This window comes from Aristolochia californica, unplaced genomic scaffold (assembly GCF_029961685.1).
Source record: "Aristolochia californica isolate CCGP_79_NKW_82.1479 unplaced genomic scaffold, dmAriCali1.0.hap1 SCAF_10, whole genome shotgun sequence".
In the NCBI taxonomy this organism is placed as follows: domain Eukaryota; kingdom Viridiplantae; phylum Streptophyta; class Magnoliopsida; order Piperales; family Aristolochiaceae; genus Aristolochia; species Aristolochia californica.
Window position 1 is genome coordinate 34,610,912 of NW_027181771.1, and position 25,963 is coordinate 34,636,874.

Consider the following 25,963-nt stretch of genomic DNA (forward strand, 5'->3'; position numbering starts at 1 on the left):
AAGGTGCTTCTCAGTTCTCTTATATACTGATATAACAAATCGGAGTGTCAGAAAAATTCTGAAGCATCTAAGAAGAACTAAGAAATAAATTAGCCTGAGAAAAGGGACTCACTCACTCACTCTCGATATATCAAAAGACAGACACTTCCAAATTCTGAACAACTAAGATTTTTTTCTACACCCATTAACCATGGGCTTCATAATACAGTAACATTCTCCTGCTGTTTCAAATATATGAAGGAAAGAATGAAATTTAGAAAAAATAAAAAAGAAAAATCCTCTACCTCTTTTCACAAGTCCATGAAAGGAATTGTAATGTCAAGCACAGGAACAATGCTGACAGATTAGACAGTTGCACTGCAGGGATATATGGGAAGCTTCTCTGCATTGGGGGCTTTCTGAATCTCAATGAGAAGTCATATGCTGCAGCAACGACTTGTTCCTTCTACCAGGCAAAAGAACTACCTTGGGACATTAATATCTACAAACGAATTGGGGATGGTTACACAAATTCATGGCTGCTACATGTCAGACTTGTGTAGATACAAACCACCTTCTTCTTCACTATTGCCTTCAGAACCTGAACATAGACATACGCAGAAGAAGAGAATAAGTTCTCATTCCTCAACCCATGATGGTATACCTATGATTGTCGCATCAGTTTAAGTAGTGAAGATCACACAAATGCAGCTTCAGAGTCTAGGTTGCTACCAGAGAAAGCACCAAAGATTTCATTTGGATGACATTGGAGAGAGACCAAAGTGATCAAACCCTCCATTTTCTTTTCCTTTTTTTGGGGGAAATGATAAGAGACAGAACAAAGCTAAGAAAAAAGAGAAAAGAGAAGAAAATGCAAAGAAAAAATTTAGTTTAATTGTCCTCTTTGTGTATAGTAAATGCAGCTTTCCCTTTTCCTTGCTCTTTTGTCTCACCTCATTGATGTAGGTATATTCATAAATAATTAAATGAATCTCGTTTCCTGGTTAAGAAAGCACATACCACATTAGAAAAGGCCATAACATTAGTCCTTATCATCAGAGCTGGAATCAGAACCATCCACACGTCTCTCCTTGATAGCAGGAAAGAGGGTAAGTCTGGGATCTTGAACTGGTGGAGCAGCTGGTGTTTCCCTGTTCCTAAGGGTCTTTGGCACCTTCTTTTGGGACAGTCTCACCTCATTGCACACCTTATCCAACATCCCCAGAAAATCTCTAACAATCACAAACAGCCGAAGCCCCTCATCTTTGCCTGCACTTCCATGGAAATAATCAGTTGTAGACTTGACCAAACCTTTAATTCTCTTCTCCTCCTCAAGGAGCCAAGTAACCTTCCCCTCTGCATCCTCAACAACAGATTCAAGTACTTTCTTGAACCCACTCTCTTCTTCAAGGCTTTTCATCTCCTTGTTTAGAAACTCCTTTACCCTAACCAGCCCATGACCAAGATCTGAAACTGTTCCTGTAAGTGTGTCAGCATCTAATATGGCAGACTTTTTAACATTCTCTAGTTCCCCACTCAAACCTGCAACCACTTGAAGGCCGAGTTCTCGGTAGTCGTCATTGGACTTGCGAGGGGAATCTTCAAGAAAGTCATCAGAGTTTAGACTTGATATGCTAGTACTTCCTTGGAGAGCATGGGCTCGACGAATACCCTCAGATCGAATTATCTCTAATACGACAAAATTCAAGAGGGTGGTTTTTCCATCCACCCCTTTCACATCAGATAGTTTTAGAAGAGTGTCTAGCTTGAATGCCAGGGCACCACCACGGTAGGTGCCATCGTTCATGCGGTTGCCAGTCTTGAGTACAGCCTCAAGGAGCTTAAAGAAGAGCCTGCTGCTCCGGAGTTCCTTGCAGGCAACCTGAAGGGTTAAAAAAATGTAAGAAGACTGAATATTGTTACATATACATAGAAAGTTCTTTACCGAACCGATGAAGCACAAATTTGTAAGATCCAAACACTTGTCCCCAAATTAAAAAAAAAAAAAAAAAAAACTTGCCTCCAGTGTTGCTAATGCCTCCTTAGTTCCAGATACTTCCTCCTGAAGAGTAGTCATATAGTGCAATGCATCCATACGCTTGTAAGCAAATGGAATATCCAGCAATGCCTTGAGAAATCTTTCTGCAGGCAGTAGTTGTGATACCTCACCAATATACAGTCTAAGTTTCAGTTCTTCATCAGGAGTTGGTGCCATCTTCAAGAATGCCTGAAGCAGCTCTGATGGAAGCTCATTACCTGCCAGAAAGAAAAAAAATTGTATGTTGAATTGAGATAAGAATGTCACAATCATAAGCAGAGAGAGAGAGAGAGAGAGAGAGAGAGAGAGAGAGAGAGAGAGCACACCCTCTGTGAGTGCATCACAGACTTCTTCGACGGTTACATTCAGTGCACGCAAAAGAATTGATAAATTTTGCGACTTTTTGGGCTCCAGAATTTGAACAAACTGCTGTCCAGATGGATCAAAGGCTGCGACATCCTTCTTGCGATCATTTTTAGGTTTTTCAGGTATATTATTGTATCCAAAAAGAGTTTCTATCATCTCTTCATTGAACCTGTAAGAAAGCACCAGTTATATTAGTATAACAATCATTGAAACCTCTGTTTTCATGAAATGCAACCAGATACTAGCAAAAATTAAATAAGGGCCTTACTGGAATGATCCTGCTTTAAGCTGATGCCAGACCATTGAATGATCAGGGTTTGCAAGAACTTTATCCCAGAAGAAGGGTTTCAGCTTGGGTTTTGAAGCCTCAGATCCATCTTGGGTCCCAGATCCCTGGCCTGCTGCACTTTGGGGACCAAGCGGTGAACGTTTACTCAATTTTGAAGCTGCTGGGGGACGAGGAGGGGCAGGACCAGCTCTTGGTGGTGGGGGAGGCGGTGCACGAGCACCGGGCTTGACAGCTGAGAGTATAGGAGGAGGTGGTGGTGTGGCTGCTGGCGGATCGGGTTTTGCAGCAGGTGACTTCATTGGTGGTGGAGGAGGGGCTGGGGGTGGTGGCTTGCTAGGATGATTGGCAGGAGATGACGTGGCTGACAGTTCACTGGAAGATTTGATAGCTTCGCTTGATGATTTGAAAGGCGCTGCTGAAGTTGAGGGTGTGCCTGAAGATTTGGCAGGTTCACTTGACAATTTAGCAGCTTCTATAGCTGCTGATACTGCTGCAGGAGGTAGAGGTAAGCTGGGCTTGCTTGTGTTTGGTTGCACAGACACGAGATTCATCTCCAAAGAAGCTGCAGGCTTATTTGCACTTTGGTTGGATTTAAGAGATGAATTCTCCAATTTGTCATTGCCAATTGCATTCCCTAAAACAAAAGACTTGTGTGAAGAACCTGAAAATTCAAAGGTTTTGGAAAAAAAAACTTTGATGTGCTTCAGCACTTAATCATATCAAACAACAGAACCAAAAGAATCCTAGCCCCCAACCAATGGTGCCTTTTACTGGCATGCAGTACAAGTGGCCTGAGTAGGGTGAGAATATGCTCAGAGTAGAAGTCTACAAAGATGAAAATCCTACCCTCTCAATCACTATTTTGGGCAAATTTTTGGGTCCACTTGCAGGGATTTTTTAAATTTAAATTAACATTACAGGAAACAACTCAAAAGTTTATCTCTCTAGTTTTTAGAGTGCTCAAGAAAATTATTATGCCTTGCTTAACAAAGACTAAATACTTACCAACAGAAAAGTCACTGAAGCTTAAATTAAGAAGTGGCCGATCATCCCTCTGGCTGTCACTGAAACTGTTGTTTTTCCTACTACATTTATAGTAACAACAAAACATTACAGCAGCGAAGCTGAAAGTTCCTACTGCGGTGACAACAACAGCAACAACAATTGCCTTTTTATTTGTATCACCACCATCATTTCCTGGTGGTACAAACATGTGAGCATTATCTGGACTTGGTGATGATTGGTCACCAGAAATATATGAGGCTGAATCTGGTGGGTCTGGAGGAAAGTAAAATTCAAAGTCAGGCGCTTCAGCTGGAGATGGACTTGGAGAACTAGCAAGTGAAGGGCCTGGGGATGGCACTGGACTATCACTAGGTGCGCTTGCACTGCGCCCCCGGTCAGAAGAAACAACATGAGAAGAAAATGGTGCTTGATGAGCAAGATTTCTTCTGTTCAAAGGATGCCAACTAATAAGGTTTTCAAGGCATCTGGTAAACCAATTCTGCGACATGTTCTCTTTGACACCAGAAACATGGAAAGGAGAGGCATCAGGTTGACTCAGACAATCCAGAAGAGTCTCCTTCATTTGAGAAGGCAGGGCATTGATGGCTTTACGTAAATTGTGTTTTTGTAGTGACCGTGCTGATGGAGTAAGCTTGGAATGTTCAATGGTCATTTCCTCTGGAAAAGAAATGCCAGAACCTTCAGACGTTTCTTTGATCAGCATCAAGTCATGCCTACAGTAAATCGACAATTGTTCTGCCTGCAGTCACAGAATATATCAGCATCACTCAATAGCAAAAAGTATATTGCTGGGCATGGTCTTACCTAGCACAAAATCATATTTTAGATAGATTTGTAAAGAAATAGGACATCATTGCAACATTTAGTCATGTTGAGAAGCAGATTTTTTAGAAGAAAATTCAACAACTAAGATCTGAATTGAAATCATATATTAGTGAATTACTTTAAAAAAAAGTGAACCTTGACAAGAAACAGTTACGTGATCAATGAGCATCTCAACTTCATAAAGAAGGTAATATTCATATACCTAAAATGAGAATTCTCCTTTGTTTTAACACATATTGTTGAAAATTATTAGAGATATATCCATTGTAAAATTAAATCAATAGAATGAGATCAAACATGACTTGTTATCCTAAATTTCACATTACGTTATGCCGAACTAGCTCTCGAGGATAGTAATTGAACAGTGGAAGAGAAATATGGCAAATAGTACCAATTTTTTTGAAAAAACACAAAAAAAGGAGAAGAAGAAGAAAAAGACATTACCGTGTATTCATCTATCTCCAGGGAAGCAGAAGCGGAAGAACCAAAATCCTCCCTCCTTTGCCTTACAGCCAGACCTCCAGATGACAGAACACACAACGAAATCATGAAAACGAGAATGATGCCAATTCTTATCATGTCCATATGTCTTCGCTTCAGCTTTCCTATTGCAAAATATAATTTTCATCTCATCAATGTTGAGCAAAATTCCAAGGTCTCCCGCTTCAAATCTCTCGGACAAAAAAACATTTCAAGTATCCCGTAGCCTTTTTCCAAAAGACCTCAGCACCCGAACCAGTCGTACTTTCGTCAACAAAAGGAAAAACCAACCGAATCGAATCCCGCGACCGACGTCCAAATCGCCTCTGAGGCAAACCCGCACGAGCCTCAATGACGCCGTTCACGGTTACAACAAAACCACTTTTCTTATAAAAAAAAAAAAAAAAAAAGCAATGAAATCTTCCCAACCTTTCTTGAAATGCCGCCTTTCCTGATGCGATCCACAGCCGAGAGCTATCAAGGAGCTGCTGTTTTACCGGGAAATTTAGGATTCTTGCGTATAACAAGCTTCCAAGGCAAAGAATTTAAAGCATTTTCTTACATAAATCTCGTTTTCACGAATCTTTTACCCTTTTCATTTTTCGTTTTCCTCCCTGTGAAAGGAGGAGCAGTGAAAGAACGCGGAATCGAGCGGAAGAAGGGAAGAGAAAGAAAGCGTTTGACCGATCGTACCTGCGGAAAAGAAAATTAGTGGCTGCCTAATTATGACTCATTTTCCAAAGAATTTCAGATGATTTTATCATAATATCCCAACCCTTCGTTGTGACGATCTCAACCGTTTGTTCTCCCTCGCGGCTCCACACGGAAATTCTATCCGCAAAAGGTGTCTTTAATTAAAAGGGGATTAATGTCGACGTCGGTGTATTAATTTTTAATTAGGATTCGTAAGTGGGATTGCACCACCGGTCTCTCTTCTTATTATAATAACTTACTTTAAAATTATTTCATTCACTTACATGAAATTCAACTTCAAACTTGGTCTTAATATAGATGAGTTCATGTACACAAAAAAACAATTACCAGTGTTAGTACCCAAAATAAGAAAAATATAAAAAATAATAGAATTAATACATTGTAACAATATATGTAATTAAAATATATTACTTAAACCCTAAATTAGGTAAAATAAACATGATTAGTACACGGTTAAGTAATTTAATGTATAATTAAAATATATTAATATACTAACTAATTAAAATTATATATTATATTATTTAATAATTATAGTTTATTATACATTAATATAGTAATTACGTGTGCATGTGATTAATTATAAAAAATAACATAAAAACATATTAAGTTAAGTTATTAATTTATTAATAACATATGATATACTTTAATATAAAAAAAATGATTAAACAGAAAAAAATAATCAAATGTTAACTTTAACACAGGAAAAACAGTCCTAGAGGCGGTTGGGGTGGACAAAATTGCATCATCCGAAGGAAAAGTAGCGGTTGAGAATAGGATTTACAAGTTTTTTTTTTAATAAAAAACCCGACGAGAGCTGTAGCCGACGGATTTGATAGCGGTAGCAGGCAGTGGTAGGGGGGTGACAACGACAAGAGAGGGTTCGGAGCAACTACTGGCTGGGCTACAACGAGGTGAGGGCTAGGGTAGGGAGTCGACGACGACAGTGATAGGTGACAGAGAAGGCAATGGTGTTGCACGGGTGTGCGGCATTGGGCGATGGGAGCATAAGGAAGGAAGGGGGGGTCTGTCCAATGCTAGTGAGGGAGAAGAGAGTGGGAGAAGCAAAAGGGAGGCCATGAGGGAGAAGGGAGATGAGGCCGAGAGGGAGAAAAAAAAAATTAAAATCAATGAGGGTTCGAAGTGCGGCGCCTGTTTTATCTAGTTGTTTCGCAAAATAGTGCGGAAGCCAAATTCCCAAAATTAAATTGTGAAGATGATTTTTGGATTCATCTTATTCATCTACATGACTTGAACGCTGGTATTCCACTAACGACGTAAAGAGATGAACGGAATAATGCAACTAAAGTTTATCTCTTTCGTCAAGTTTACTAAACCCCCCCGCCCCCCCCCCCCCCCCCCCCCCCCGACCCTTAGTGCAGAGGGGTGGATGGAGCTCGACTCGTTGATGCTCCACGATTTTACTCCCTCTGACATCCTCTACTTCGGAAGGATTGTTCATCAGCTCTCTCCGTGTACAATTTTCAGGCCGACGACAGCGGTCGACGTGTGTCTATTGCTTCATATCATCTCCTCTTCGAGGGGGTTAGTCCCCCAAATGGAGCTCGACTCGTTGATGCTCCACGATTTTACTCCCTCTGACATCCTCTACTTCGGAAGGATTGTTCATCAGCTCTCTCCGTGTACAATTTTCAGGCCGACGACAGCGGTCGACGTGTGTCTATTGCTTCATATCATCTCCTCTTCGAGGGGGTTAGTCCCCCAAATGGATTTTTGAAGTTCAAATTCATGTCCAACATGAAGATCATGTAAGTCATGTACATGAAGATCATCTTCACACTTGGTGTTAGTGTTGACGACTTCATGTACACTGGAAAATAGTTTCCAGTGTTAGTGCCCAAACATGAGAAAAACATAAAAAATAAGAGAATCCCTAAACCCTTACAGTACACTTAATTACAACATAATCCTTAAACCCCAAATTAGGTAAAACAACCATTATTACTACACGAATAAGTTATTTAATGTATAATTAAATATATTAATATATGTATTAATTGCTTTAGATATTTTATCATGCATTAATATGGTAATTACATGAGCCAATGAAATATGCACATGATTAATTATAAATAATAAATAAATAACGTTATAAATAACAAAAACGAAAGTAATACGTTGAGTTATTAATTTATTAATAACATATGATATACTTTAACCTAAAAATAAATAATTTAAGAGAAAAAATGGGTCTAATCATAACTTTAACACACTATATATTTGTACATAATATATTTTATGTATTATTAATTAATAATATATTATCACAAAATTTAAAACCATTAGTTTAATTAACTATAGCAATCAGATAATTATGCCAAAATAATTTATCAAATATTTATTTTAAAAATATTTTAATTATAACTATTAAATCACTATTTTAATATAGTAATTATTAAATAAATATATTAAATAAATAAAAATAATTATTTTTATAAATAAAATTTATAAATTAATGATTTTTATGATGATAGTTTAATTTTTCCTAACTTAGGAAAAATTAAACCATCGTTGTCTTCCTCAGCAGCAAGCCAGCGGGCGACGACGACAGGTAAGTGGGCAATGGCGACGGCGGTGGGCAACGCCGATAGAGGCGGCACTCCAACAGTACGCCGAGAAGCTCTGCAACAGATGCTCGACCTCCCGTGCTCTGCCATGGAGGTTGAGAGGTAGAAGAGAGGGAGGATGGCCGACAGGGGGGGGAGGAGGATAAGAGAGGAACGCCGAGAGAGAAGAGAAGTCGTCGCCGAGGGAGGAAGGCCTCCCTCCCTCTCGACCTCCGTCGTAGAGCCTCTCGGTTTCCTGTACTCTACAATGGAGGTTGAGAGGGAGACCGGAGAGGGACGGTGGAGACGAGAGAGGGAGTAGAGAGTTCGGGGTTCAGGGAGACGATAGAGGGGTTGCGGGAATGAAATGAGCGAGACAGTGTGCACCAGAGAGAGCTCCGCGCATGAGTCATGTACATGATTCTCAAAATCGGGCAGAAAACACTTTCCGCCACATACTCTTGGGACATGAACTCCTGAGTCATGGATGATCATGTCTATGACATGAAGTTTAACACTCTCTAACGACATCGGGACATGAATTGAGTAATGTGCATGAAGATCATGTCATGAGTCATGTTGACTACCCCCTTCCTCTAGATATGGCAATCCGACAACAGTTGCTTCGAATGGTGTGGGTCATTGCACCCATGGCCAGGGTATCGTGATGGACATGACCAGCCTGAGGAGATCTATTACAGTCGGTGAGCTCCAGGATGGTACTTCGGATGAACCGGGGGGTTTCTTCGTCGACGTCGATGGTGGTGCATTGTGGGCGGAGGTGTTGGAGGAGACACTGAAACATAGGCTTGCTCCAAGGTCGTTTTTCCTTAGAAGTTGGGATTGTGGGATAGTTATGTAACTGTTGATCGGTTTCCAATATATATAAAGCCACCAAATCATGTCGTAGAAACCTTTTTTCTCCTCCTTTTAATTTGATCTTTCATGGCCTTGTGCGAAGGATTCTAATGAAATGGAGGGTTCATTTCATGTGCAGGTGAAATGGATCAGGATATCTTACGACGATTTTGATGAGTTTATCGAAGATGAAGAGCTTCTTATTTCAATGGAGAATGTGGACCATGTGGAAGGGTTTGTAAAGTTAAATGGTAATTCGTCTGGCAGGTCGTCTAGTCGTTATCCGTCACGTTTAGGCTTACAACCAGACAGCAGTTTCGGACGAGACAGCATGCACTATTCCATTGAAATGGCAATACATGACGATGATGAAGCAGCTGTTAATTTGTCACGGTGTAAAGGAAGAGGAAGAGCGGCACTTTTCCACTCAAATTGGAGACCATCAAGCCCCTGAATGATTTTTTTGGTTTTTGTTCGCAGTTAGAGGTCGCAACTGTTTTAATTTCTGAACACTACAGCATTCGCCATTATTAGGTGCTAGACATGGCTCGCACGATGACCACCCCGTCTAGAGGGATGCTTGAATTATTGCTGAAGTAAAAATTTCAAGCCTGACCACGCCCAGAAGGCTTGCGTAGAGGCGATTCTCTGTAAATTTGCTAATTTTCTAAGGTACGAATGTGCTACACGTTTGCCAGTTTCAATTTCAGGATCCATTTCTGCTGTACAGCAGCACCGTGCTATACTCAGTCGCTTTCCTGAACCTGAACCTGAACCTGAACCATGAAGGATTGGAGTTTCAGGAAGATTTTCTCAAAAGAACAGAAAGCTAAAGAGTTAAAACGTCTGTAAGATTTCCATAATCGAGAGGAGCTGTTCATTTCACAGAGGACTCCAGATTCTCTCTGTTACTGAGATGATTCTGGAGTAATTTTGTAAAGACTAATTAGTGGAGTGCCAGAAAAGTCAAAAAGCTTTTGCATCTTCAAAGAACAAGTCATGGGGTCCAAAAACACAACAAAAGGCAGGGAAAGCTGCCTGATTGATGGTCCAAAAGAAAAACTGTTCATAGCAACGCGTCATCTGTTGCAAAAGCCACTTGTGCATTTTCGTCCAATTATTCTATCTAAAATAAATAGCAATCCATGTCCCTTGCACAATGAGAAAGCTCTGGAAAAGAGATATTCTCATCTTTTCCATCCCAATAAATATTCCCAAAGAATCTGTCCTCTGGTACTTTACTGAAAGGCTTCATCTAGTATAAGAAACACATACTGCAATCTAATCTTTGACAACCCATCTGGTTCTGCGAGTGATATCCATGAGGCAAGCTTTGGAAGTTCGATCAGAAGATCGGAATCCGCAGAAATGGTCTGTATCATTGAGGGAAGATGTGTTTGACTCTTTCTTTACGAGGGTGGGCAGTTCTGCAAAGAGAGTATTTAGTGAAGGATCATTGTTTAGTCCTTTGTTGTTTGGGAAGTTTTTTGATCCATCGGATGCTTTTCCTCTTTGGGATTTTGATTCCGAGTCTCTGTTATCCCGCCCGCAGAGCTCCACTGGCTCTACAGTGGATTGGTTTACAACAGAAGCTGAATATGTCTTAAGAGCAAAGCTCCCAGGTAAGTCTCAATTTGACCTATCGGAAGTCGGATCATTGTTTAGTCCTAGTAAAAATAATTGCATTTGATTTATTAATTGGTTTCTTCTGTATTGAGTTCCGAAAATTTCTGAAAATTAGATTTTGTGACATTTGTTAAAATTGAAACAGAAATGAAGAATCACGATGTTCAGATTTATGTGGATAGTGGGAAAGTCGTAGAGATTAGTGGGCAGTGGAGACGAGGTGAATCTGAAGCCAAGGACTGGAGAACGGGGCGGTGGTGGGAGTTTGGATATGTCAGGCGGCTCGAACTGCCGGAAAACGCAAAGTGGAGAAAAATGGAGGCGGATATTGATGCAGAGCACTATCTGGAGATAAGAATTCCTAAGAATACGTTGGATCCCAATATTCCAGAGGAGAAAAAGGTGGAGCCCAAGGATTCTGAATTTGCATTAAAAGAATAGTCCTGCTGTTAAGGACTACAGGGGTGGTCAATCTTTTCATAATCAAGTGTACTTAAAATGATAATGAAAAGATTTATGTGGAGTAAAGACGGAAACAAGTGAAAATTTCCAGTAGTCTTTTTATGTCTATCCAATGCCTCAAGGGCAAGTAACCTTACAGTTTTTGAGCATTGGGTGGATTACATGCAACAAAATTCAACCTTCTGTAGTCTTGTATTTAGGCATCTATGTTATACTAACATTGTAAATCAAATGAATTATTGTAATCAATCAATATTCTGACCATCTATTCTTCTAGGCCACAAGCTTCACAACTTTACCAGGTCTATTTGAGCTGTTATATATGTTCAAAAGCACCATATAGAGCTACTTAGCTTCTCATGCTCCATTCCAAGAAATCTCTCTGCCGCTCACTCTTGTGAATCCTACAAGCAGTAAGCAAGGCAGCCCACATGTTCTTGGTCGGCTCGAAAGGAGCTTCATATATCAATTGCAAGTGCCTCATCCAAATAACCTTCACGGACCTAGCAACTCAATCATACAGGGGGCACCTGCCCCTCTACCTTTTCTGTCCCGCGTGGGGCACCAAGCCTGTAAACCCTGCCTGCCTGATGAACTAAGTTTTAACTGGCTTCCAGATCTTAGTATACTATAGTCCTGATAAGAAGTTGAATCTGATATAGACCAATGGGTTAGTACGAGCTTTACCCATATATTGTAATTTGATTTTTAGTATCCAATAATCAAGTCTGAACTTAGTATTATACATCCAGCAAATGAGAACAGCAACTTGAATAAAGTATTGACACCAGCAGTTCTGTTAAAAACTTAAACCTGTAGTTCACCTCATAGCCGAAGTGCATCAAATTTTTTGAGGAGAACAGGGTGTACCGACCATAACGTGTATGAACGACCTCAGGGGTGAACCTGATACTTACCATGTGACATGTTTCCCAAAACCCAAAACAGAATGGATATACGAACAATGTAATGCACAATAACCATAATGTCTCCCTTCAGTTCAGAGATGTGAGCATTTGTTACACATAATGTAACACTAACTCCCCCACCAATGCTTCAGGTAACTGATTTGAATAATATGAACAAAATCGAATCCTTTAACACTCAGTACAAAGGGCATTACCACAACTCCTCTCGGTGCAGCAAACTCAACAACATAGATTTTGGAACAGTTCAAACCAAAAAATATGTAGAAAGGGCTCTCCAGATCAGTTGTTCATACTTTCGTTCCACATACCCAAACTGAGGGAAACAGGAGGAATATTTGGCTTGCATAACTGATATTCATCTTGAAGCTGTTACGCTAAGTCAATACATTTCCGCCTAAGTTTCATTTAATCTCACCCTGTGACAGCAGTTTTCATAGAGCTCATTCAATTGGTTTATGCAACCAAACCTTCTCAGCGGATTATAATGCTACATCCTAAGAAAAAAACAGTAGAAAAAATAAGAGCTGATGACCAGAAAATGGCACACCAGATGAGGGGTGTAGCCGCAGAGTGTCCTGCAATGTAATAGCTTCTAACAAGCATCATCTCATTCAATTGTCAATCTTCCCATTGACCTAAGCACATCACTCTGTATTATGGATAATAGACAAGAATCATGTCATTTCTTTCATTACTCTTCTTAACCGTGTAGAAAATTGGTCTCTTTAGCCAGCTCACATACATAGCCAAAGACCTTAATGTCATGGAACATTTATATAGGAAATTTAAAATTATTCAGAAGCAATAAATAGTAGTAATTCCTTATTTTTTTTCACTTGAAACTTTATAAACAACAAAATATTTGGAATCTGATTAGAGCCTGCAACATGCAAAAACTCAGCTAAAGAAGCAAGGATTTTAATCTAGGATGACTGAACAACCTTCCTGGACACATTTAATTGATTATTCATTCATCACAGGAATAGGAAATTTTTACTCCAGCAAGAAATGTCGTCAAAAGAAAGTATAAACAAATAGAGCCCTGTATGGACGGGTTTGAACCTTTGCCAAAGAAAATTCAGAATGTTGCTGAATCATTGTGAACTACCCAGCAACAGATTGACAATGTACCAAGATATGCAATTTAATTCAGTGCATTAATATTAAAACCAGCAAAACTCAATAGTAATAATAAAACATGTAAGAAATCATATTTAGTAGCGTCTGCAGATATTGCTAATCTTTGCAGGCTCTATGCTCTACCACTATGAAGGTAGTAAAGATTGAGAAGAATCGGAAGAGTTGGTTGCTTTGAGCAATGATTCTGAAAGTTGCTGTGAACGATGACATATTAGGAAAATGCCATCTTAAGAAACTTTCATGGGAGATTGAGGGGTTCACAGATCTCATCCTATGGTGCTGGATGATACAAGGTCCTCATATCACAACTACTAGTCATACGCTAAGTCACACCTTCAAAACATGGAATTTATATATGATCAATGGATAGTAAGATATGGTCAATGCAGGGTAAGAAATAGCCAAATGGAAGTGAAGCGATTTCTAATGTAGAGATGTTCCTGTCACAAGTAACTACATAAAAAAAGCTAACGTATGTCTGGAATCGGCAGGGATGTAAGTTGTCATTCAAACTGCTATTCCCATTACACTTGATCACGCATGGCTGAAATGACACCTTTACACCACAGTTAACGAGAAAAAATGAAGACCATAAGTGGAAATGGATAGTAGATAATGGCAACAACAAAGGCTAAAGAAAAGAAAACCATGAAAAAAGTCTGATTTTGAAGGCCATCTTCCTATGGTTGAGAAAACTGGAATTAAGTGAAAAAATCACATTTTGAGAGAAATTTCAAAGGGGCCACTAACTTCTTTAAAGATTTAGAGTCTTGGGTCAAAGTACAATACATCCATGTAATGAACAGTAAAGAGAAACTTAACTACATGAATAATTGCATACTCTAATCACAATTAAAAAACTCTTCAAATAGAGTGCTTAACAAAGTTTTTTTTTTATTAGTAAAAGAAATCCATAGTTCGCCATTGTCCTGTCTGTGTCATCCTTCAACTTATGAATCAGTAGCTTTTTCACAATGTACTTGGTTTAAAATATGAACTCAAGTCTGACGGAACTTGGAAGGAAAGAGAGCACTTCAATCCTATTATTAAGGAATACAGATAGTGCACGTGCTCAAGGATTGCTTCCGAGGCTCAATTCCACTAATATTTCAAAGAAATAATTTACTACCACCACCAGTGGTAACTAATTAAAACGAAAACCCATTCCATGTACGTGGTAGATGAGCTAGTCTAACCATCAGTTCGTAACAAGCAATTCTGTAACACAATGACAGGGACTGGGAAAAAAGAAAAAGAGCAGAAATACAACTTGAGCATCACCGGTTCCAGCTCTCCATTATCCAAAGAGTAGACCATGCCCCAGAAGGCATATCCTAAGATAGAAATACATTCACTTTCACCCAATAATACAGCCAAATCACTTCTATACATAAGAAGTAGAAAGAGTTATTGGCTAATTCATTATCAGAAAACTACCCGAAACTGCGGGGCGTCAGCAGCAGCAGAGGGCATAATCTCCCACCGGCATGGCTCCAAATCATCTGAAACTGGGCAGTATCCGGCGATGGTAACTCCGGTGGACGACCCAAATTCGAAGACGGTCACTTCAGCGGGCCGGCGCACCTCCTCCGCCCCATTCATTCCAGGGAGTTCCCCATCTGAAACAGTAATCCCCCCCGCCGGCTTTGCAGCTGTGGTTTGTTTCAATTTTGCGTCGGGCGACTCTTTCTTTCTCCACCAGGAGAGGATTCCCATGGCTTCTCCAGACAAACCTAGGCTCTGCAGCTTGCAGTGTAGATGGATGGGCGAAGATATCTGAGCCGGTCGAAGTCTCGTAGAAGGACAGGTATGATATATATAAATAAATTTATTATTAATATTTTAATTATATATATTTATACTGTTATTATTTTTTAAAATTAATTATATATTCTTATAATTTAATTATAAAATAATTTTATAATTTATAATTCTCATAAATTTAATCTAAAAATGTCCTTGAAAAACAAGCTAATCCGGGTCGACTCTAGTTCGAGCTTCGAGACGACTCAGGCATGCCGCGAAACCAACACCGAACCGCTTGGCATACAAATACAAACTGGAGTCGGGACTCGGGAACGTTGAGATTCTTCCAGAACGAGCTACGAGCTTCCACAGTGGTAATAAAGTTCACATCCGGGAAAGACCCGAGAGGGGGCAGAAAAGCAACATTTCCTCCATTTCACGGATTTCTGACTCCAATCCAGAAGCGTTGGAAATGGCTGTTTATCAGTGGAAGAGTTTCTTCGAAGACGAAGATCGTCCTGAAAAGCCTAGGAGGTTTGGAGTTACGGAAATGAGGGGTCCCCATTACACGCTCATGAACAAGAGTGTGCTTCAGGTTAGACTCTTTTCGTATATTAGCTTCGCCTTCTTTCTTTGTTTTTTTTTTTCCTTCTGATATATATTTTTCCTTCTGCGTTCGATTTGTGGTATCCTGGTGTCTGCTTTTTATGGCTGAATTTTTTTTGGTCGTTATGTTGATTTAAATCCAGCTTGTTTTTACTCCTTTTTCTGTGTTTTGTGTACTGGATAGAGTTATTCATCCATCATTATTCAATTTATTGGAGTTTGAGATTTGTTTGATTAGTTTTTTCTTTTTTTCAGTATGTCAGTATATGATCCTCTCCGCTGTCGCTTTATTATGGTCATCTACGTTGCTCTTTCTTTTCTTTTCTGGTACCTGGTCTTAGAATCTTGTTACACTAGATAACTGCGGCCTTAGCTCTGTCGTTGAGTAATTCGTGATTCAAGTTACGCTCCCATGCTCAGAATGGTTTATATCTCGCTGGCTAATGTGAATTCGTGTCGGGATACCACATTCATGCCATGTTAAATCAGAACGAGAATGGTGTTATGAATTGTTCATGTGGTAATTGGCTAGTGTAATTTATATAAAAATTTCTAGAAGAGAATAGCATCTGGAGTAATTTTGGTCTTATTCATCATACGGCATTCTCTCTTTTGCTAGCAACATTAATTTGTTACTTCTGTAGATTGGAAACTATTACTATGTTAGAAAAATACTTTTGTACCCGAACATTTATTCAGAGGATAGAATTTGTTGATACTGCTGAGTGGAGAGTTAACTGTTGCGGATATTGTGCTTCATACTGTAGCTTAATTAGTGTATGTGAAGCTGAGGATGGTGCCAATGCTGTTGGCAGAGGATTGGCAGATCTGGCAGGGTAAATTGGCTGGTTCGTTGGTGGTTCTCTGATACCAGCATGGTATGATGAAATTAACAACAACAACAACAACAACAAAAATGTTAATTATATTCATTAAATTTTTTTTCCAAGGTTTTCTATGAATTGTTAATAGTGACAGAGATTGGAGATGAATCAGTGATATGGCCAGTAAGACACCCATCCACGAGTTTAATTCGATTGGAGTAGAGTGTGAGCTTGTCAGTATATGATCCTGTCTATCAGTGCTTAGAATGTGTATTGAATTTTGTTTCTTCCTCTACTCTTCTCTTGATGAAGCTTGTTGGATTTTTGGGTTGAAGCTAGTTCCATCCCAAATTGAGTAGCGCCTAAGAGGCTACCTTATGGAGCCCATAATACAGAGATAACTTGGGGGGCACAAACTGGGCCTTTGCCAACACACACAACCTGCTCTAGTATTATGTTGCATTTTTGGGTTGAACCCGGTTCCATCCCAAAATGATTAGCCACTTAGGAAGCCTATTGCTTAGTCTTATAATGGGGGGCACAAACTGGGCCTTTGCCAACACACACAACCTGCTCTAGTGTTATGTTGAATTTTTGGGTTGAACCCGGTTCCATCCCAAAATGATTAGCCACTTAGGAGGCCTATTGCTTAGTCTTATAACCCATTAACATTTCTTCTCGTTTTTCAATATGTGACTTTTTCCCACTCAACAAAGTTTTTTCTTCTTTCCTGTAATTGATATGGAGTACTGGTTTTAGTAGCTTGGTACATATGTTAGCTGCTGCCTCAACTATTTCCATGGCATGGTCAGATTTTTGGATATTTTGCTCAGGCTTGTTTGTGGATTATTGGTCAAGCTGACATCGTACCTGGTATTGCTATTCAGGCCATTTTAAATCAGTATAATTGTGGTGTTCAGAAGGGTTTATTTGGTGTTTGATCATCCAAAGAGTAATATCAGAGCTGGTAAAAAAATAGAGTAATTATACTAATCTCTCCTTCAGGAAGGCTTGTTTGTCGATCATTGGCCAAGCTGACATTGGTCCCTGACACTACTGTTCTGGCCATTTTAAATTAGTATGAGAGTGGTGTTCAGAAGCGTTTTTGTGGTGTTTGCTTAGGTGAGAGTAATATCAGAGCTGCTAGAAGAATTGACTAATTATACTTACCTCTCCTTTAGTAATAATATTAACTAATGGTCACTGTTTGGGAACTGTTACTATTTAAAAATAATATCCGAGTCATTTAAAAAAAAATCCAAGAACCTGCAATTTCAGAAAATGTCCAAACACATGAAAGTTCATGATGGCGTATTAGGGTCATCTTCTTAAGTGGAGAGTATATGAGGGTGCATTGGCCAGATCTGCTTGGCTGTGGCAGCTGGCTGGTAGAAGGTTCTGGCCAATGTTGACTAGGTAGAATGCAGTTAACAAGATCCGACTAAAAATTAAAAAATTCAACCAAAATCTGGTGACAGAGATTAGAGGGAATCAAGTAGAGGATTTACTTCAAACCACAACCAAACGGAGACTGGTTATAAAAATTATAGGCCATCAGTGTTTTTAAGGTTATCAACAACCTGCTTATAGGGATGGATATTGAAGGAATTCCAGTTGCAAGATCTTATGAAAACATATATTTTTGCAGGATATTTTCGAGACCATGGGACAGTTTGTTGATGGTTTGAAGTTCTCTGGAGGCTCACACAGTTGGATGCCAAAAACTTTTATAAGAGAAATAACTGATATGGCACACAGACACAATGTATATGTCAGCACAGGTGACTGGTCTGAGCAACTCCTGCACAAGGGACCCACTGGTTTCAAACAATATCTTGAGGTGTGCATTGAGGCCTGTTTTAAGTTTAACCATATCATAATGGGTAATAAATGATACTGTTTTAATTTTGTTGTTATACATCCATGCAGGAATGTAAGCAACTGGGTTTCGATACTGTTGAGATAAATGTTAGTTCACTTAAACTTCCTGAAGAAGCTCTCTTGAGATTTGTTCGCATGATCAAGAGTGCAGGTCTTAAGGTAAAGCCTCAGTTTACTCTGAAAGTTGAATCATCCGAGATTCCAAAGCCTAGCAATAGAGCATTTGGGGCTTACCAACCTCCTGTTCTTCAAAATCCTGGTAAGAGGACGACCTCATTTTCATGTGTGTTCAAATATTGGATATAGTCTGTCGTTGCTATGAAGTGGGAATTTATGAATGTAAAAGTGGTAGAAATTGGGTGTAGACCAACCTCTAAGCTATGGATTCTAGATTCCATCCATACAAAGAAATTTTTGCATGGTAAAAAAAAAAAAAAAAGAGTACATCCATTACAGACTGTCAATAATGTCTATGGATATTTTTCTTCTGTGCGTTGCTACCTGTTAACTAGATGTTTCACATCAATATATTTTCAATCGATATCGACCAATATAAATTAACTAAAAATCTTATAAATTTGTCCATACCTGTGCCCTCTCTTTGTTGCTGAGTGTCCTTTAACCATCAGTTCACTGAGTTGGTGCAATTTATCGATTATCTGACTCATCTTCTCACAGAGGACTTACATCTTGCTTTCTTAATAAAAGCTTTGTTCTCACAGTCGTCCACAAGATCCTGGTGCACTTAGTTTTCCATATGGCCCTAAAATTGGTGCATTTGATCCCTGTTAATCTGCAAGGTCATATTTGTTGATTTTATTGGTTTATGTATGCCTATTCTAGTTTTATTGTGGGAAGTCTTAAATGTCTGTTTGCAGAGATTGTCGAGGATGTGGACTGGTTAATCAGAAGAGCTGAGAGATTCCTGGAAGCTGGGGCAGATATGATTATGATTGATGCAGATGATGTGTGTAGATATGCTGACAAGATGCGGACTGACTTTGTGGCAAAGATCATAAGTCGGTTGGGCCTTGAGAAAATCATGTTTGAAGCGTCATATCCTAATACTTCTGAGTGGTTTATAAAGCAGTACGGGCCAAGGGTAAGTTTTCTTCCAGATCTATATCCCACTTAACTCTCAATCATGGAAACTCTGAACCCCTGATTTACGATTGTGTTTTCAGGTGAATCTCTTTATCGATCATTCGCAGGTGATGAACTTGGAATGCCTTCGAGGCAGTCGTCTGGGTACAGATCACACGTCCGTCTTAAGCTCTTCATTTTTCCTGATGTGAATCAATAAAAGCTAGTCCTCCACCTTGTGCGTATATGTGGTATGTATAGCTCTATCCAGTGTCGTATAACTGTGAGAAGTCCTGAGATTGCTACAAAAGTTCTACAGAACCTATATTAAATGTATGGAAAGCGATTGTACTCGTCTCCTAGCTGCAGAAATTGTTTCCAGGATTGCTATTCACGTTTCTTCTACAATTGTTTCTGCTTCCTGTATCTCTCTCACAGTCAAAGCAGTATCGGCTTTTTAACATGTATACATCTGAAAGATTTTTAAAATGTACTTCCAGCAAGATTTTAGACGGGATCACCGTAGCGATGGGAATGGGAGGGAGGAGAGAGGGAGAGAGGGAGAGAGGGAAGTAAGGAGGGTCCTATGCCCCCTCCTCCCATTTGTAATACTAAATCCGGGAAGAAGTTTAAGCCCTCCAATGAATTTTTTACGAAATAAGGATGACATTGTCCAGGTCAAACGATTTTCACTGGCAAAAACCCAAGCCGTCCTGGAGATCATTTCAGTTTTCACTGGCAAAACCCAAGCTGTCTTCTCCAATTAATGCAGGCGACCGACCAGTTCTGCAACAGGCACTTAATCAGAAATTAGAATTATAAACTCCTGATGCAACCTTCGAAACCACACGCGCTTTCGAAAGAAATGCTCGGTCAAATACTAACAATGGTGGGAACATTTCCCAAGAAACGCTCGCGCTTCCATGGCGATGCAGAGTTGCAGTGCCGCGCCAAGCCACCAATCGCTTCAGTGAAGGAATCAGATATAAGCAACAGAGCTTTCTGTCAAGTCATTAACTGTAACTGTAACAAGAAATCGCCGAAAGCTGATGAAAAAGACGGGTCTTTTTGTGGAATGGAGATCTTGGATAACCCATTACTGTGTGATTCGTGCTGGTAAGATTTAATGGCAATTGGTACGAGAAATTGTAACAGCTGCGTTTGGCTGTTGGTTTCAATCTCTCACTGTTGGCTGTTTCAGTGATCAGAGCGTGTATCGAGCTGACTCTATTCAAAGCAGCAATTGCGGCAAACTCTGAAAATAGAACACAATTAGTAGTGGAAAAGCTTTTATCAAAATTTGAATTTTGTTTTGCTGCTATACGAAAACACAACAAGAGGGAGCCCCCACTTCCAATCACAAAAATTAAATTATTTTCATTAACAGATGGTTGACTTACCTGTTATGATTTGTTATAATGTAACAGAGAAGAATCCCCGTATTGTCTTCTTTGAATATCATATCCACATTTATTATTGCAAATTGCAGTAGCATTTAAGGGGACGCGGCGTCCCTCACGGAGACTTAGTAATCCACAGATAAATGAAAAGCTTTCCGCCATGAAATCTGTATATTAATTGCATCTGTTTCTTTTGTGTATAGATTCGTAATAATGGCTTCGACATTCTTTGCTTCATGTACTGTATCTAATCAGGTAATCAAACACGCTTTTTAAATCGCTACAATTGAGCTTCTTCAGATTCGTCATTTAACCAAATATTTTCATTTCACTGGTTCGCAGGTCCTTGATTACCTGAACTCTGAGTGTGCATTTAATTGAAGTAAAAACGTCGTCCTTGAAGAGATTCAGCAGCATTTCTGAATTCTGATCAGAGTCCTTAGTTTGAAGACGTTTTTGCAGATGGAACTGAAGATGGAAATAGGGTGATGGACGGGATTTGAAGACTGGAATAGTAGTGACTTCGTCTCTCAGCTCGTCTCATCTTCACTCTATTACTACTTTTTCTGCTTCCGTAATTTTTTACAGATTACCGATGACGATGGAGCGGGAAGAAAGGATTTATGATCACGTGTAACCATGTAGTTGAGTCAAAACTCAAAAAGAATTGTTTCCCCTATAACAAGCCGGTAAGAGCTGACACCCGGGGCCTCTGGTCGCCATTGATGCAGACATGCGCGAAGAAATTGTTTTGAGCTCCACATTAAGCGGACCATTTACATTCTGGCTGGAGGGTTTCTCTCTTTTATCAATTTGCTATCAGTCATCTATAGCCTGTCCGTTTTGGTTGAGATTTCATGCTTCCCTTGAAACCAAAAACTTGAATTTGATTGACAAGTACGAACTGTGCCCAGATGGCTCCTGCGTTTTCTCCATTAAAATGCAGGGACAACAATTACTTTTCTCCGAATACCGGAGATGACAGATGGTCACCTGGCACTGTGGTCCCATTAAAACAACAATGGCAGGCGTGATATTCTTGAACGAGGAAGGGGTGTCCCTGGTATTCATTAATTATCAATAGAGTTTCGCTGAGGTGACTGAGAGTGAAAATTGAACCAAACAAGCCTCTGGATGACTGCATCTTAATCAATGCAATCTGCAGACACTGACAAAATTTAAATGCGTTTCTTTCATTCAGAAATCTTCTCCGGACGGGTATTTTCGCTAGTCCTTAACATGAATCATCTTGTGAGAAGCTCTAGCCATGCATGGCTTCCGTTATCCGGACGGCAAACCGAGGATGTCAGAGCTTCGAATGGTTCAAATTTGAAAAAAAAAATTATGGTAAAGATTTCCGTCATCGTTCAGATCCCAAGCAATGTTTTTTGTTATTTAGGATTGGAATGTTAAAAAGTGAAAAGATGAAAATCAAGATTCAGTCTCATCAGCTTCTCACTGGACAAAACTTTTGCTGGATTTTCCGCAAACAATGGCAGTGCATTCGGTATGTAGGATAATCAACAAAAACTGGCAATTTAAGATCTGCTTTTAGGTCATCCCTAAGGTCGGGTCAAAATCACTCTTTACCTGGCAGGAGGCGCTGGTACTGTATCTGTGAGTCTGTGACCTAGATTTATTTCAGGATATAATCAATGCCCTCTCAGTTCTCATTTAAAAACCCACGATATTTGTCATGTGTGGAGTACGCTTCTGGGTCCAATTTATTAAATGCTTCTACTAGCCGGGATTTTTCATCGCCGGGGTTGGATTCCTCAAGCCGGAGAGGAAACCCAAGAGAGATGCTGCCCCGTTTCTCATCGTTTTAGCTTCTCGAGGAGTGTCTTTATCTGTCTGCACTTTCTCCAGGCAAAGCGTTTGAGACGAGCCTCTCCACGTGCTTGTTTCTCCGGTTCATGGGGGCTCTCCATGGAGGAATTGAGATGGGGATTTCTTCGATTCTCAACAGATGGTGGATATTAATCAACGGTAAGGTGATGGATGTGGGGGAAGATGGTAATGGAGAATGATGTGCTCTTGAATCCAGGAAAAGCTTTGAATATTTGAAGAATCATCCGATAACAGAAGAGATGCCAACAGTTTGGTTTGCTCTTAAGAGATCCCTCCATTGCAAATCGGAGCCATCAGATGTTTATGACCCAAAAGCTAGAAGCCATTTGAGCTCCATTTTGACTAGAAAAACAGCCAGGTCTGGTTGTTCCAGGTCCATTGCCAACCTCAAGGATGTGATTCACGGAAGCAAAAGACACCTAGAAAAGCCGCCAAGTTGCAGTCCAAGGTCCATCGGAAGCAGTGAATTTCTCAACCCTATAACCCATGAAGTCATTCTAAGCAACTCCAGGTGTGAGCTCAAGATAACCGGTCTCGGAGGGTACAGTGAAGGTGGTGGAGGGTCTACATTTGTGGGTACGCTGAGGCCTGGGACTCCTGGCCCGGGAGGACACCATACCCTACACTACAACCCTACTTTCCGGAGCCCCGCCACCCCTCCCAGGAAGCCTCCTGGTTTATTTTCTGATAGAGAAGGTTCTGTTATTTCTGGCGCCGTATCTGCAGTTCAATCAACTCCGAGGTCTTCTCTTGAGACTGATTCAAATGGCTCCTCCACTATCAGTTGCCACAAGTGCGGAGAACAATTTGGGAAGTGGGAAGTTGCAGAAGTACATCACCTTTCAAAGCATGCAGGTAAATTAGCAGTCTTTTTTTTTTTTATTCTCGTTCCCCTTCTTGATGAAATGCATATGGTTTGTTTTCTTTTTATTACTGGAATCAGCTTTACTGAGTTATTCATGTTGATGCTGTTCTTCCTGTAAATTGCTGCAGAGTTTGTTAGTCATTCAATGCAACAGAGTACCTCATAGTTCATCATCTTATGCTTCTTTGTAGACTTTTCATTCGTAGGATCTCCTTGTGGGTTAGAAATTCTTGTTTTTGCTCTTATATCAATTATTTGATTATGGATCCCCACTGACGCGAACCCATTTTCATTTTTCTGTTTTCTGAGATTCCTAGCTTTGCTCATAGACATACAAAATGTTCTGTTATTCTCTCCTTGGATCACGTTAAATTCTTCATGATTTGTTAATCTCAGTTTACTTGGTAGTTCATCACAAATTTCATTTTCTTACTGCGTTACAGGCTTCATCTGACCGGGAAGCTAACAATTTTGAACTTTTTCTGTTGCAGTGACGGAACTAGTGGAGGGCGACTCTTCCAGGAAGATTGTAGAGATAATCTGCAGGACAAGCTGGTTAAAATCGGAAAACCACTGCGGGCGCATTGAGAGGGTCTTGAAGGTCCATAACATGCAGAAAACTCTAGCCCGATTCGAAGAATACAGAGAAATGGTTAAAATCAAAGCAAGCAAACTGCCCAAAAAGCACCCCCGTTGCCTAGCTGATGGCAACGAGCTATTGAGATTCTATGGCACTACTGTGGCCTGTTCGTTAGGAGTGAATGGCTCCTCTAGTCTCTGTACTTCTGAAAAATGCAGCATCTGTCGGATTATCAGACATGGGTTCTCCACCAAAAAGGAGTTGAAGGGAGGGATTGGAGTTTTCACAACTTCAACAAGCGGAAGAGCCTTTGAATCCATTGAAGTATATGAAGAGAATGCTGTAGTGAGGAAGGCATTGCTGGTTTGTAGAGTCATAGCTGGAAGGGTTCACAGGCCTCTGGAAAACTTTCAAGAACTTCTAGGCCAGACTGGGTTCGATTCATTGGCAGGAAAAGTAGGACTTTACTCGAACATCGAGGAGCTTTACCTCCTGAATCCAAGAGCTCTGCTTCCATGCTTTGTGGTAATCTGTAAACCTTAGCAAGAAAAAAAAAACAAAGAAAAAATTTATTTTGCATTTTGTTTCAGATCCAAATTGTAATTTTGTTTGATTGCCACTGTTTGGTGAATTGGGTCACCAGACTCTTGTTCAGATCAAAGTTGGTTGAGAATTCCTTTTTCCAGTTTGCACTTACATTTTTTCACCATTTGATCTTTTTTTTTTTTTTGGTGCTTTCTTGTTTATGGTGGTCATCTGAACACAATTCATCTGTGGAGTTAATATTAGCTGCTCCCGTGTATAATAAATGCCATGTGAATTGATGCAAGCTAATTCGTTTTCTGTCACGGTTATTGTCTGTTAATCTGTTCCATGTGAGAACTCCACGGGCATCTACCCAGATAAGAAACCGGATGTGATTGATCAAATAACTCAGATTCTCAACTGGACGAAATTCTTCCCTCAAGAGTATGGAAAGATAGTGGGGACAACCTCTCATCCCTGTTCTACTGAACTTATTAATGGCAAAGAAGCTTACAAATCAATCGAGCCTAAAAAAATAGACCCCCCATCGTTCAGCTTCAGGAAATCTGAATCAGTTTTAGACAATTTCTGCAGCTAGGAGTCAGTTGATACAATTGACACCTGGTTTACAGCGTACATTGAAGAAGACTCGTTCCAAAGTGTGGCGGAGGACTGACTTATGGGCCATATGGATGTTCTTATTCAATTCAGAGCAGATTGATAATGTTCCGCCATCAACGCACACCAGTAAGCATTCAGCTGCTCGTCGTCATTATATGGGTTTTTCTTGTGAATTCAATTAAACACCCGAGTGATGAACTCTTCTCTCTAAACTATCTTATCCTTAAGCTGTGAAAAAAATACAGGGAAGATACGCCTTGAAGTCATAGCTTGTAGGTGAGAATAAATTATGGCCATTGGCATCGGTAACATGTGGTCCTTCAATGGATTGGAGCAAGTAGGAACGGACAAAGAATAAATCAAACCAGATGACAGGGAGAGAGAGAAGATTAAACTGCGAAAAACAGCGAAAGCATACGCTAGTGGTGTCCTTATGCCCATCGCTATCTGTATTTAATTCTATTCCTCCGCCGATTATTCCTCCTGAACAATTGCAAGAAATTCTCTGCTCTGATGGTTATAGCGGTCCTGTAGGGGGCACCCATTTCGTAGAAAGGTGAAAATCATTCTTGATTTATATGGGGAAGATTCTGTAGCAGAAGGTGAGGCCATAGAGTGGGAAATCAGGAATCTCTACTTCAATACGAGACAATGGCGAGGTGGGAATTTGCTAAAAAAAATCTGC

General features: G+C 40.0%; 5 protein-coding genes across 6 annotated transcripts; 3 read left to right on the forward strand and 2 right to left on the reverse strand.

Moving 5' to 3' along the window:
• Nucleotides 1-110: 110 nt before the first annotated feature.
• On the reverse strand, nt 111-5,672 carry LOC137938256 (formin-like protein 3). Of its 2 annotated transcripts, XM_068783251.1 has the most exons (8): nt 5,433-5,672; nt 4,968-5,329; nt 3,678-4,437; nt 2,652-3,306; nt 2,344-2,552; nt 2,000-2,235; nt 1,000-1,861; nt 111-580 (listed from the first exon to the last, which is right to left on the reverse strand). In XM_068783251.1, the coding sequence occupies exons 2-7, from the start codon at nt 5,106-5,108 to the stop codon at nt 1,022-1,024; spliced, it is 2,841 nt and encodes a 946-aa protein (XP_068639352.1). In that variant the 5' UTR covers nt 5,109-5,329; nt 5,433-5,672; the 3' UTR covers nt 111-580; nt 1,000-1,021. The 2 variants fall into 2 exon arrangements, with proteins under 2 accessions (XP_068639352.1, XP_068639347.1); XM_068783246.1 differs by having other exon boundaries at nt 4,968-5,672.
• A 4,664-nt stretch (nt 5,673-10,336) lies between these two features.
• LOC137942776 (21.7 kDa class VI heat shock protein-like) lies at nt 10,337-11,434 on the forward strand. The gene is made up of 2 exons (XM_068788516.1): nt 10,337-10,761; nt 10,911-11,434. The coding sequence occupies exons 1-2, from the start codon at nt 10,461-10,463 to the stop codon at nt 11,204-11,206; spliced, it is 597 nt and encodes a 198-aa protein (XP_068644617.1). The 5' UTR covers nt 10,337-10,460; the 3' UTR covers nt 11,207-11,434.
• A 2,931-nt stretch (nt 11,435-14,365) lies between these two features.
• LOC137942593 (uncharacterized) lies at nt 14,366-15,069 on the reverse strand. The gene has a single exon (XM_068788299.1). It carries the CDS (start codon nt 15,010-15,012, stop codon nt 14,722-14,724), a length of 291 nt encoding a protein of 96 aa, XP_068644400.1. The 5' UTR covers nt 15,013-15,069; the 3' UTR covers nt 14,366-14,721.
• A 325-nt stretch (nt 15,070-15,394) lies between these two features.
• LOC137942594 (protein HEAT-STRESS-ASSOCIATED 32) lies at nt 15,395-19,858 on the forward strand. Its single transcript, XM_068788300.1, has 5 exons — nt 15,395-15,637; nt 18,121-18,312; nt 18,402-18,612; nt 19,232-19,455; nt 19,538-19,858. Exons 1-5 carry the CDS (start codon nt 15,515-15,517, stop codon nt 19,646-19,648), a joined length of 861 nt encoding a protein of 286 aa, XP_068644401.1. The 5' UTR covers nt 15,395-15,514; the 3' UTR covers nt 19,649-19,858.
• Nucleotides 19,859-22,439: 2,581 nt separating this feature from the next.
• On the forward strand, nt 22,440-24,934 carry LOC137942595 (uncharacterized). Its single transcript, XM_068788301.1, has 2 exons — nt 22,440-23,542; nt 24,044-24,934. Exons 1-2 carry the CDS (start codon nt 22,927-22,929, stop codon nt 24,673-24,675), a joined length of 1,248 nt encoding a protein of 415 aa, XP_068644402.1. The 5' UTR covers nt 22,440-22,926; the 3' UTR covers nt 24,676-24,934.
• The last annotated feature ends 1,029 nt before the right edge of the window (nt 24,935-25,963 follow it).

Excerpts from the sequence above, each read along its gene's own strand:
- LOC137938256 (XM_068783251.1), bottom strand. The coding sequence starts at position 5,108 with ATGGACATGATAAGAATTGGCATCATTCTCGTTTTCATGATTTCGTTG. Across the intron at positions 4,438-4,967 it reads TGGAGATAGATGAATACACG|GCAGAACAATTGTCGATTTA; the intron begins GTAATGTCTTTT and ends CTGTGACTGCAG. Across the intron at positions 2,553-2,651 it reads CTTAAAGCAGGATCATTCCA|GTTCAATGAAGAGATGATAG; the intron begins GTAAGGCCCTTA and ends GCTTTCTTACAG.
- LOC137942776 (XM_068788516.1), top strand. The coding sequence starts at position 10,461 with ATGAGGCAAGCTTTGGAAGTTCGATCAGAAGATCGGAATCCGCAGAAA. Across the intron at positions 10,762-10,910 it reads CTTAAGAGCAAAGCTCCCAG|AAATGAAGAATCACGATGTT; the intron begins GTAAGTCTCAAT and ends AAATTGAAACAG.
- LOC137942593 (XM_068788299.1), bottom strand. The coding sequence starts at position 15,012 with ATGGGAATCCTCTCCTGGTGGAGAAAGAAAGAGTCGCCCGACGCAAAA.
- LOC137942594 (XM_068788300.1), top strand. The coding sequence starts at position 15,515 with ATGGCTGTTTATCAGTGGAAGAGTTTCTTCGAAGACGAAGATCGTCCT. Across the intron at positions 15,638-18,120 it reads TGAACAAGAGTGTGCTTCAG|GATATTTTCGAGACCATGGG; the intron begins GTTAGACTCTTT and ends ATATTTTTGCAG. Across the intron at positions 19,456-19,537 it reads TAAAGCAGTACGGGCCAAGG|GTGAATCTCTTTATCGATCA; the intron begins GTAAGTTTTCTT and ends TTGTGTTTTCAG.
- LOC137942595 (XM_068788301.1), top strand. The coding sequence starts at position 22,927 with ATGCCAACAGTTTGGTTTGCTCTTAAGAGATCCCTCCATTGCAAATCG. Across the intron at positions 23,543-24,043 it reads TCACCTTTCAAAGCATGCAG|TGACGGAACTAGTGGAGGGC; the intron begins GTAAATTAGCAG and ends TTTCTGTTGCAG.